Source organism: Leptosomus discolor, chromosome 2 (assembly GCF_034619465.1).
Source record: "Leptosomus discolor isolate bLepDis1 chromosome 2, bLepDis1.hap2, whole genome shotgun sequence".
Classification (NCBI taxonomy): domain Eukaryota; kingdom Metazoa; phylum Chordata; class Aves; order Leptosomiformes; family Leptosomidae; genus Leptosomus; species Leptosomus discolor.
Window position 1 is genome coordinate 7,691,641 of NC_141392.1, and position 12,138 is coordinate 7,703,778.

The window sequence follows — 12,138 nt, forward strand, 5'->3', positions numbered from 1 at the left end:
ATGTTGGACGGGCATGCCTGTAGCATGTTTCTTTAAGAACTGACTTTTTCTATGTTTATTTAAGAGTTTAAGTGGAGGAACCAATGTTTTGGTCTGTGGTGCTGAGAAGGCACAATGTAATAGTTTGTACCAGGTGGAGTTTCCAAGTATTGAAACCTTTTTGAGAAGGTGTATTCTATAGCTGTAGTCCACGTGATACAACAAAGGAGTGAATAAGCAAAGGCTCATCAAACCTGGGAAAATTAATAACAGAAAGAACTGTGGCATATTGACTGTTACACATCAGGTCCTCTGTGTACACACACTTAAGAGTAAGCCTTTGGTCTCTTCTGGGATGGGAATTGCCTTACAGTTAGTGTACCTGGCATCTGGGTTGGCAGGTGTGTGTTACAGTTGTTAACAGTTACTGCTCTGTAAATTTCTGGTTTTCTTACTGAGCAGTAGCAAGAGAAGTCAATATCTAAAAACACTGGTTTTTTTAGATATTAATAGTTGTAAGAAAATGGCTAGTATTAGCAGAGGAGATGTACCAAATGGTGGTGATACGATTGAGAGCATGGTTTTCTAGTTGTGAACCCATCGCTGTGGTGTTGGAATACAAACATTTTATTGTGAAGAAAGTTTGGAAACATTTGCTATAACTCTTTACCGTGAGTAATACAAAGGATTACTATGGGCAAATAGCAATAATACTCTCTTACTGTGGTGATAGATATTATTTAACGTTGCAGTTCATCTGAACTGTATTTTAAATCAACTCTCTCAGCAGACTTCAACCAAAAAGGAAAATGTCTTGAATAAAATGGGTGCAATTTTTAAGTTTCTCATAAATGGAACCGAACTTCATTATCTGTGAGCTTGTAGTCTCATTCAGATTTCAACAAAAAAACCTATGAACTGTTATTATGAGCACATACATTATGTTTACTTTTCCTTAGAATGTTCTATGGGAAGTAATGTGTGTGCTCTTGTGGAAATATTTTACAGACTCCTGGCTTAAGAGCACACTCTGGAAGGATTCAGTGGTATGCAAAAAGGTGTATATCAAATAATCAGGTATGTGGCTCGTATGATGTCTTCTTTGTAACTGTCATTACATTCCAAGAAAAATTGTTTTGAAATATTTGTTTGTGAAAGGATGTGTGACAGGCTGAGGTGAACTTAATGTTCAGTGTAAATGCTGCTGCACTCTTAAACAGAAATATTATTTTAGCTAAATGCACATGGCATGAAAGTGCACATATATAGAAAAATAATTTTTGGCTGAGGTATAACTATGTTCTTTCTTTTTAAAGATGGAGACCTTGGAACACTTGGTAGAATTAACTCAAAATCTATTTGAATGTGATAGAGATCAGATGTACTACTACCTGCTTCAACTATGTGGTAAGTGGGCTGGTGATCTTTTTCGTGTTGTAATCTCTTTTCTTTTGTGGTTGGAGATAGGAAATAACCCTGAATTGGAGAGGAGTTTTATCCTGGTATGCAATTAGCCTGGATAACCTTTCTGAGGCATCTTGTTGGGGGTAGGGTACAGGGGATTTTTTACTTGAACACTTACATAGAACTTATATAGTACAAGTCTTCTAATTCATGCTGTTGTCTTGTGTCCTAATTTGAAAGTTTCCTCTGTTTTGGTTTTTAATATATACACTTAAATATACTTGTTATATCTTCGTAAGTGATAAAGATCTGGAGTCTCCTGTAATTTGATCTGGTTTGGAAATGTGCATTTTTTTAAAAAAAACAAAACCAACCAAACAAACAAAAAAAAACCCCCAAACCTACCAATTCTTCACCAGCCACAACCTAACTTTTGCATCATTTATAGGAATGGAACAGTTTTTAAAATAGAAAGTTCATTTCTATGCTACAGACTTAGTGTAGTATATATCTATAGTGGTTTTTCTTTTCCTCTTTTCTGTATTTTTCAGTCTGTGCTGGTTTTGTTATTCAGTGTATCGTACTGTATTATACATAATCAATTTTGGAAACTTTAGTTCTAGTTGTTTTTGAGTCTTGAAAAAACATTTTGTGTTAAGATTGCATATGGAGCACTAAATAGTAAACTGGGATGTTAAAAATAGTGTTACAGGGATTGCTATATATTTTGGTAATTTGTGTGTGTGTATATATATATTTATATATATTAATATATATATATATAAAGGAGCCATTACAGCAGTTTCATATATTTGGTTATGGGAAAACTTGCAGGTGAGCTTGAAGTAATTTTAGGCTGTTCCCCATGTATGTTTTTGTTGACTAGAACTAACAATGGTTTAAAATACTATTCAAACCCTCTTTTTCTGTTCATGTGGTAATGAAGGAGGCTTCATTGCCATCGCACTTACCGACAAGCAGAAGACATGAGTACTTCCACAAAAAAAAATTACCAGAGACCCCTTGAGACCTCTGCTTTTCATTTCCTGAACAGCCTTAGAAAGCTTCAAGAGCAAATTGTAGCGTTACCCAGCTCTGGCTTTGCACATACTGATTCACCATCAAAAGTCAAGTAGCCCTGAAAAGTAGTCCTGTCTTAACAGAGAGGGAGCCTTCCTGCTTCTCCACTCATCTTGTTCACCTCTGGCAGTGACTAAGTCTGACAATGTGCCTGCTAGGAAGAGAATCTAAGAAGATACAATTTATCAAATTCTGTCATGCAAAATCTTCAGTCTTCTTTCAAAAGACAAAACCAATTCCATCTGTTCAAAGAAGTGGAAAACATTTGTGGGTTTCTGTCACCATAAAAGACAAAAACCATGCACACTCCTGCTTTCAACCATTTTAGATTATCTATCAAAGCTGCCCCATGCACAAATACAGTAGAGAGTTGTCACTGTACACCTAAGCCATAACTTCAGAATTATTTTAAGCATATAAGAAAAGAATTTACCAACTAGTCCAAGCTGTGATCAAAAATGTTGAAAGCAATGCATTTGTTTTTTTAAAATCAGAACAATTTATGCTGGAGAGAACCTGAGGAGTTCTAGGCCTAGCCCTTTCCCAGAGCTAGGACAGCTTCAAAGTTAGATCTCATCTTGGCCTTGTCTCTAGAATTTTGAGTGCCTCCAAGGGTGGAAATCAAACAGCCTTCGTGGGCAACCTGTTCCAGGGTTAGATCATCCTCAGATAGTCCAATGCTGTAACTTCTAACCATCACCTTTCTTGTGTACTTCCAAGGAGAGGCTGACTCACTCTTCTCTGTAACTGTCAATTAGGTAACTGAAGACAGCAATGTTAGTCTGCTTTTCTCCAGGCTGCCCCAAACTCACCTCTTCAGCTTCCTGTCTGTCTTCATCTGCTCCAGCCCCATGTCTGTCTTGATGGCTGAATTTGTTCCAGGTGCTAGCATCTCTTTGGTAGTTGTGGAGCCCAAAACTGTGCGTGGTCCTCTAGATGTGGCCTCACGAGTGTCAAACATACGGGCAAACACATGAAAAAGTGTTAAGACATCCTCTGTCCTACCCTGCTAACTGCCATAATAATCTGCTTTAAAATGTTATCTGCAGTATTTAGTCCTTAAAACCAATCATTTCATTTGACTTAGGGTAGTCACCAAGGTTGCTGCCTCTTCTAAAAAGCTGAAGTGATGCCAGAACCTTGTTGACAATGGGCTTGGCTCTTGAACAAGCCCAGTTGCATATCCAGGTGTTTTTCTAAACCCATGCTGCTCCTGGAAAGAAGAGAACATTGCTCTGTAACATTTCAGTATTTGATCGCAATACTGTTTGCAAAGCAGCTGCTTTGAAATGCTGCATTGAAACACCAATTTTATAACAATTCTAGAGAATGTCCGTGTGTCGTGCTGCTCCTGGGTGGCTGCTCCAGCTTTTCCTTGTGTTGTGATTTAGTCCAGTGGAGCCTGAGCTATAGAACAGCTGAAGTTCCTTAACTGAACAGTAGAACAATAGCTGAAGACCTGCTGTTACAGACTGAGATACTGCTGTGTGAACGATTCATTCCATCATCCACCTTCTGCTTCTGCCTCCTTGCCTGGCATCTCTTCATTTCTGGGATTCTGGATTAAACTATGGAATGGACAAATTACAGATAGCAGATGCTGGGGTTAGGTAGCTGTAAACAGGATCTACAACCAAAAGTCAGTGCTGTTCTGGTGACTTAATGATAAGAGACATAGGAAACCACCTGCTGTATGTAGTTAAACAGTAATTAACTGTTTTCTTGCACAAAATCCAGCTTTCCGTTTATTTGCAGTTATGTATAGTGGTGCGTATATAAATTGCTATTCTTGTTGAAAATAGTTGAATTATTGTGTGAATTTGGTAGCAATTTATTAAGTTTTTCTCTTTCAAAAAACTTTCTACAATTTTCAGATGTCCATTTTTTTTCTCAGCAAAATGAGAACCTGAAGGCCTAGAGCACTTCTTTGACTTCAAAGTGGTAAACTTCTAGGATGTAGATGCTCTATTTCAGTAGCAACATAACCAGAAGATTTCATTGTAAGAATTTCAGAATAGCAATTAGAGGTGGTACCTTAGATTGTTAATGTTTTGTAATAATTTAGGAATTTTTGTAATTGTTTTTACAATTAACAATCAAGAAGAGTAGAACTGATGAGCTAGGAGGAACAATTTCTCATTGATTTGAAAATTCATAGAAACCTTTTGGGGTTTGATTTTTTTGTTTGTTTGTTTGTTTGTTTCCATCTTCTGGTGTCCTCTGTGTATTAAAAGTAGTTTAGATCTCTTCAAGTTGATGATCATATTAAGCAGAAGTACATGGTTAATTGATGAATTATTTTCCAAAATACCTTTTTTGAATCACTTTAGATATGTATGTACACTCTAAATGTGCTCTTAGCTGAAGATTTGAATCTTGTTTCAGAGAACAACAGTGACTGGGGAAAGGCTGAAGCTGTTTGGACTAAAATTCAAGAAGAAAATGTTGTTCCTCGTGAGAAAACACTAGCCTTACTGGCCAATATACTTGAGAAAAATGGTCAGGTTGTTCCATTTGAGGTACCTAAGGTAACTGGAGTTTAAATTTCCTAGCTAACAACACTTCTGAATATATTTCTTTCCACTGAAAAATGTTATCAGCACCACAGTAACTTGAATAAGTTTGTTTGTTTTAAAGGTTAGACATGAAGATGCTGGAAGTTTAAGTGCTTCTAATATGGAAGAAATAAAAATAAGGATGCTTTGCAAGAAAAACAATGCAAAAGGTAAACTGAAAACCACGGCGGTTTTTTCCCCCTTCAGCATTAATTTTAAGATTTTGATTAACTACAGAACAACAGATGCTTGCTGTTGCTTTTTGTTGATTTGTTAGTATGTTAGGAAAGGTACCTGATAATGTTACCTGCCAATATTATGCTTCAGAAGCTGACAGGAGAAGGATATGCTGAACTATTTAACATGTCATTGGAAATGCTGGCTTTCAATTGCATGTTTGAAAGCCCGCGTGTGGTGAAGTTGCAATTTAAATCTACCGAAGTGTTCCTGGTTTGTAGTTCACGTTACACTGTTGGGTGGTGTTCTAGACTTTCAAATGTATCCGTTAAACACCAGAAACTAAATTTAACGTACAGGATTGAGGCTAAAAATACCGTTTTAGGATTCCCAGAAAATCTAGCTATTGAGTCACAAGTTTTATGGTGTGAGACATGAGAAGTGTAGTGAGGAGAAAGATTAATATCAAGTGAAATAGCTGGGACGTGCTTATGGAAAGGCAATGACCTATTAAAAGGGGTTGTTCAGAGACATTGTGTTTGCCCCTGCTGTTGAAGGTACCTTATTTAAGCTATAGATTTGGCAAGGAAATTAAATAGATGAGATTAAATGAGATGGAACTGTGTTATGGAGATAATCATTGCTCTCTTCCTATCTGACTTTTATCTGTTAGTCTGTTTTCTGTTTGTTGATGTTGCAAGGCTATTTATTTCTATTTGAAGGGAGGATTCAATATGTTGCGTAGTGTCTTTAGCTTCTTTACAACTCAGATTAAAGTTGTCCCTGTTTCTCTTTAGAATTTGAAAACTTCCTCCCCTTGTTTGTCCCCCAAAGAAATACACAAACTGTAAACAAAAGGTCAAAATCTGTGTCCCCACAGCTCACTGTTTCCAAACCCCTGTGCCTGTGGGTACCACCCCACGAAAAAAATGGCCTTATTGAGAGATGACTTCAGATCAGTGCTGCTATGAAAAATGAATAGCTCTTCTGTGCAAACTTCCCTGCCTCAAATAAAGACAGAATTAAGTTATCCATGGATATTTGCCTTTGTATATAGAAAGGAGGGGTGTACTTCAGTGCAGTTCCTTTGGCTTGGTCTGTGTTTAAATCATTGGAAATCCATTGCTATCCATCTCGTCCCAAAGTGAGGTCACAGAGTCAGAACCAGCATTACTGGACCTTTCCAAGGGGGGAGAAAATCACTTAGTTTCCGGTGTTTGCCAAGGTGCAGAGCATTTGAATATTCTGGAAATCCTTCTTTTCTTTGCCTATACTATGACAAATAATTAGGCATCTCGCTTGAAAGCAGATTAGAAAATAGAATTAAATAGGTTTAAAAAAAAAAATTTTGCTGAATTGAGAAAGATTCATAAATACAAGATACCCAGTCATTTTCTTCTCTGTTTTCGGTGTAATTTACATGTTGGACACACAGATTTTTAAGCTTTTAAGTTTTTAAAAGAAGACTCTGTCGGTCATTCGCACAATTAACTTCTGTTGTTAGTGAAATGATCCTACAGAGTTGTTCAGTCGCAGGAGAAGTGTGAAGTGGAGTCTGGATATTCTGTATATAGGGAGTGCAATCTTGTGTATGTGAATTTAAGAATCGTGTATTATGGCAGTCATAAAGTTAATGTTTTCAGAAAATTCTTCATGCTGGTAAATTTGAAAAATCAAAAGAAAATGAGAGACAGAGAAATATTTTCACTGAAAACTGGACAAAAATAACGGAATGTGTTTTATAACGTTATTCCTAGAAAAATGTCCTGTGCCTTTGATATCATAAATGATCAAGTGGAAAGCAGGAGGAAACTAAATATGCCTTGGACCTTGCAGGGAGACTAGTTTAAAGCAAAAATATAGAATGTCATCATAGACTGTTAGCAGTTATATTTGATATGGAATTTATCAGTAAATTATTCCTGCATGTTTTTTTATTTAAAGGTGCAGTATTTGAGAGGAGGTGGTCTAGAGCTTTTGGGAATCAAGGGAAAAGGTGACGTGTTGGGAAACAGTTTGTCTGTTGTTGGGAAACAGATAACTTTGTCTTAAACCTAAGACAAATAGAACTAAGTTGTCAGTTTAATACAACAGTATAATGTAATTTTGATGTGAATGTACTAGGGCAGAATATAACTTTTTATCAACATCAGCTTTTTGATAGGAAAAAACCTTAATTTAGAATCATTAAGGTTAGAAAGACCTCTAAGATCATCAAGTCCAACCATCAACCCAACACCACCATACCCACTAAACCGTGTCCCGGAGTGCCACACCTACATGTTTTTTTGAACACCTCCAGGAATGGTGACTCCACCACTTCTCTGGGCAACTTGTTCCAATGTTTGACTACTCTTTTGGTTAAGAAATCTGTCCTAATACCCAGTCACAACCTCCCCTCACATAACTTGAGGCCATTTCCTCTCTTCCTTGATTATACAAAGTCATGTTTCCATTTTTATCTTGATTCCTCAGTGTGAGAACTTGACTCTAGAGGGTCATGTTTCACATATCCCAAACAGTTGCAAATGCTGAAACAAATCTTACTGTCTTGAGAACTGAGACTTTCTTGGCAAGTTGTCACTTCTGTAACAAATCTTTCTACTTGAAATTGCTAGCATAATATGATAAGAACTTCCTCTGTTGAATGCCAATATACTTCTGTAATGTTAGATGCCATCTTGAAGAATAATAAGGTGATAATACCTGATAAGGCATAGGTTTCAGTTTGAGACTCATCTAGGTAGACTTCAAACGTGCTACTTGCACTAATGCGAAGTTAACAAAATAATCCAAATTGGAGAATCATTGTGAGGTCAGGACTGACATACACAACAAAACATCCTAGAACAGGAAAACAAACCTGGCTTTTTATGAAAGATTTTTAGTTCTTCATTGAACTAGTCATTACAAAAAAGATTGAAATATATTTTGTTGTAGAAACAGATGTTGATGTTGTAAACTGTGATAATTGACGGTAACATATGCTTGACATCATGACCACTGGTGGCAAAGTCCATTTCTGTACTCAATGAATGGAAAGCAATATTCAAACGCAGGGTAAAATCCTAGTTCATTTTGAAGACAGCAGGGCTTTTGTAGGAGTCTCCAAACATAAGGAGTTTTTGGCTTTAAAAAATAGAACTTAAACATGCTTTCAGGAGCAGAAGAACAAACCTATCACCAGTCAGATAGATTTTTGTAAATTATTAGTTACACTTGTATTAGATTATACCGATGAAAGGATTTTTGTTATTGTTGAATGTGATTGCTAGTCTACTGGTACTTCAAATTTCAGAAAAGTGGAAGAAAAAAAATCTCTTTCCCGCTATTTAAGTACAAACACTCTGGTATTCAGCATTTGAGCAGGCAAGACGGTTCAGCACATTACAACAGGCTAAGTTTTAACCTCAGACCTATAGGTAAATGTGGTGGAGGGTTTCAAGACCTTTCCCGTGTCATCCTGTTGTTGTTTCATTGGTTTTTTGGTTGACAGTGCAATCACTGTTACGATGTCAGACATCAGTCGTACACTCTCTTCATCTCCCTTGTGTGTCTCTGTCTCTCTTGTATACATGGAACTCATACACAGAAGTGGATTTAATTTTTACTGTTATATTCTTATCCTTTATCTCTGTTCGTATATATTTAATGTAGCTCCAAGTGTTCAGGGTAGATTATGGGTGGCAATGTTAATTCTAATTATTAAGTCAGTGCAAGAGTTTTTGTGGTAAATAATAAATTTTATGCATAGTCATTTCTGTGCCTGCATATCAGAAGGGTTTTATGTATATTCTTTGGTTGAAGAAGTTTAAGAATCAAACGTAAAGGCACACCAGCAGTTTTGGTTTGGGGAATGCCAGCTTAAAATTCATCAGCACACTGCAGTAAGCTCTGTTAGCGTGACGCTTCTTGTGACAGTGAGGTTCAAATGAGTTGTCTTCATCTTTACTTTTGAGGTATAAGAAAAAGTTCTTAGCTGGGAAATTTGGAGTGATAGTCCAAATATTTCTGAAAAGTTTTAAAGGCTATTGTGACTATTGCTTGAATTAGCAAAGGGATTATTTTTTTTAGTTTCATTAAATGAAACATGCAATGACAGGTTAGATGTAAAAGATCATTTGTGGTTCTTAACACAGCTTTTTAGCATATGTTATAGACTGGATGGCAGTTTCAGCTGCATGTTTATAGCTGCATAATCTTGTTTCAGAAAAATAAATGACTGAAAAGTGTGCTTATCATTTTTTCCCCCTTTTTGGTAACATCTTTTCATACACTGACAGTTATTGTGAATGCATGAAATAAAACTGTTAATCAGTCAAACAAATGCAGCGTAGTTTACTTGTTAAATATCTGTATATTTGTAAATTGTATGTTTTGTATAAATCATGTCGTAGCCAAATAATTTGATCTCCCCATATTGGAATCACCTCCTATATTATTTGTTAAATGCTGTTGTGATCATGCACCAGACACTGTAACTATATACCCCGGAATTAGGTGTTGCTTCAAAAATCCTGAGTCTTCCCCTTGTAACCAGCTGTGTTGGCATTTAAGCAAAAGCCGTATATAGAAAAAGAGCAGTAGCAAACTTTTTGTTGTGCGGAGGTACGTGTCGATTGATTGTGGTGTACACGCAGGTTTGAACAAGCTGTGACCAATAGCTTTGGGCTCAAAGATGTATACAGAGGATAAATATATTTAAGATGGACTTTTTAAATGAATAGGTGATTTCTGCCTGTGATTAACATCATCACAATGCAACATTTCATTTTGGCTTTTTTTTTTTTTTTTCCTTTTTTAGAGGCCTACAATATTTTCCTGAAAATGCAAGGGAAGAATGAGTTTCATTATCGTTCTTATGACACCCTGATAAAAGCATTGTTAACCCAGGGTTGTCTTGAAGAAGCCATCAAAGTGAAACACATGTAAGGCTTTTCTGTGTTTGGGGGATTTTAATTACTGGGGGCAGCGGGTGGTGGTGTTTTTAAATAATTTCTGGATCATTTTCAGGTAAGTCCTATCAGGACAGGTCATGACTGGTAATTAGGAGCTATGGTAAGAAACACACCAGTGATTCAGAGGGCGATATGCCATATATTAAAAAGGTACTAAGTGACAGTATGTGTTGCTAATAACTCATTTCAACTAACAATGTCAACAAATGTACTTGGCATCAGAACTGAAAGTCTACCCTCCTGGCAGTCTGCCGTTTCCTCTTTAGAGCAATATCCAAACAGACAGGATTCCTTCACTTAGCTGCCCGTGAGCCTTCCCCTAATGCCCATCCCTGCTGCTGTCCTACCCTACCCACACTCCCTGGCAGCTGGCTGCCTGCCAAATGCAAAATGGTACGTTTGACTGGGATGCCAGTGGCTAGGAGATGACCATAAACCTTAGATCCAACTCTTACACTTCTGAAATAAATCCAACCTGCTGTCATGTATTATTAGAATCACCAGAATCAAATTAACCTTTAGTGAGTTGTATGGTACACCACTTTAATTATTGCCTGTAATGTGTGTTCTGGTCAGATTATAGGCTTCAAAGAAAAAGTGTAACTACTCATCAATGTGGAGGTTAGAAGAACAAAAATTTGAGTTTAAGTAGTTTAAGGCTTTCAGTTTCTTCAGCTAAAACAGGAACAGTGGTTGTCATCAAGTATGTTCTCTGACTAAATGCAGTGAATGTGAAAGTTCCTGTAGATAACTTAAATGATGCACAGAGCACTATAAAAATCTAGTTGTCAACTTAGTTTTCAATGTCTGTGAACAGTATAGTGTAAGATGTTGTTTATTATTTTCATATTTTCTTTAAGTGTTTAGACTGAAGAAATGTCTCTCATTGAGAAAGTATTTGAGTTCTGCATTTAGAAGAATAAATAATATTTTTTTTCGCAGAGGTCTCAGTAACCGGGCTGTATGATAAGGAATATTTGTGCTTGATGAATATATGACTTATATCAAGGAAAAACTTAAACAGTTTATCAAAGTGAGCTGCCTGAAATACAAGTCACTGATAAATCTTTGTCAATAGATGTTTTAGAAGGACAAGAAATGCTGATAAAGTTTAGGTAGCATGCTAAACATTTGCAGAAAGTATTCATGCATTGAATGATGTATTGAAAGATCTTCATGGAGGAGGTTTGAAACTTTCTACTAAAGATTTGTACACGCATTTACTGCTTCCCTGCTCTGCAGCTCACACACACTTGTAAGGAAGATGCATGAAGTATTGCATGTTATCAGCAGTAATTTGCAGATTGGAAAGGCAGGAAGAAGGTGGTGGCTTGTTCCTAATGTTTTGATGATTCAGAATTCCCACTTTAGATAAGTGTTGTCATACATAAATTCAAAATGCAAGAAAAAGATGAGCAAAAAATTTTAAAGACTACATAAGTAGATGTGTTTTAAAGGACTAAACCTCTGAACCTTGAGATATTTAGGAGAAAGGAAATAGCATTTAATAAGAGGTTCTGTTCTTGGTCACTGGTCAAAGCCAACTGTCATAATAACCCCTGTGCTTTTCAGAACTCTCGTACTCCACCTTGTAGCATAGAAATGCCAAATAATAACATTGTAGGAAGCCTGTAGCGGCTCACTGTTGCATCAAGACAGAAAACGCTTCTTATTGGCAGTGTTCGTGGTGTTTATCTGCGTATCTTTTTTTTTTTTTCTGGTAACAAAACGATGCTTACATTAAGCATTTTCAAAAGTCTAAGTTTTAAATTATTCACTGAAATAGAGTGATTGTGTGTCTACCCATGGTTGAGAAATGGCAAATCTGTGTGTTTTGCACACATTTCTGCATGCTTGACAATTTTTCCAACCTCATATTACAAAGAGACTGCTCCTACAAAGCCTGAATGTGTGCAGTGGTCTGAAACTTGTGCAACTCCTGATATTCTCATAAAATACAGGAAAGCTACCTTCATTTATGTAAG

The 12,138-nt window shown here is 36.6% G+C and overlaps 1 protein-coding gene across 1 annotated transcript in view; it reads left to right on the top strand.

Moving 5' to 3' along the window:
• The window catches only part of LRPPRC (leucine rich pentatricopeptide repeat containing), a 112,507-nt gene that overhangs the window by 82,596 nt on the left and 17,773 nt on the right, over nt 1-12,138 (top strand). The window contains exons 28-32 of the mRNA XM_086482286.1: nt 988-1,056; nt 1,296-1,386; nt 4,849-4,991; nt 5,101-5,188; nt 10,000-10,123. Of these exons, the coding sequence (XP_086338412.1) occupies nt 988-1,056; nt 1,296-1,386; nt 4,849-4,991; nt 5,101-5,188; nt 10,000-10,123 (515 nt within the window). The remainder of the gene's footprint in view (nt 1-987; nt 1,057-1,295; nt 1,387-4,848; nt 4,992-5,100; nt 5,189-9,999; nt 10,124-12,138) is intronic.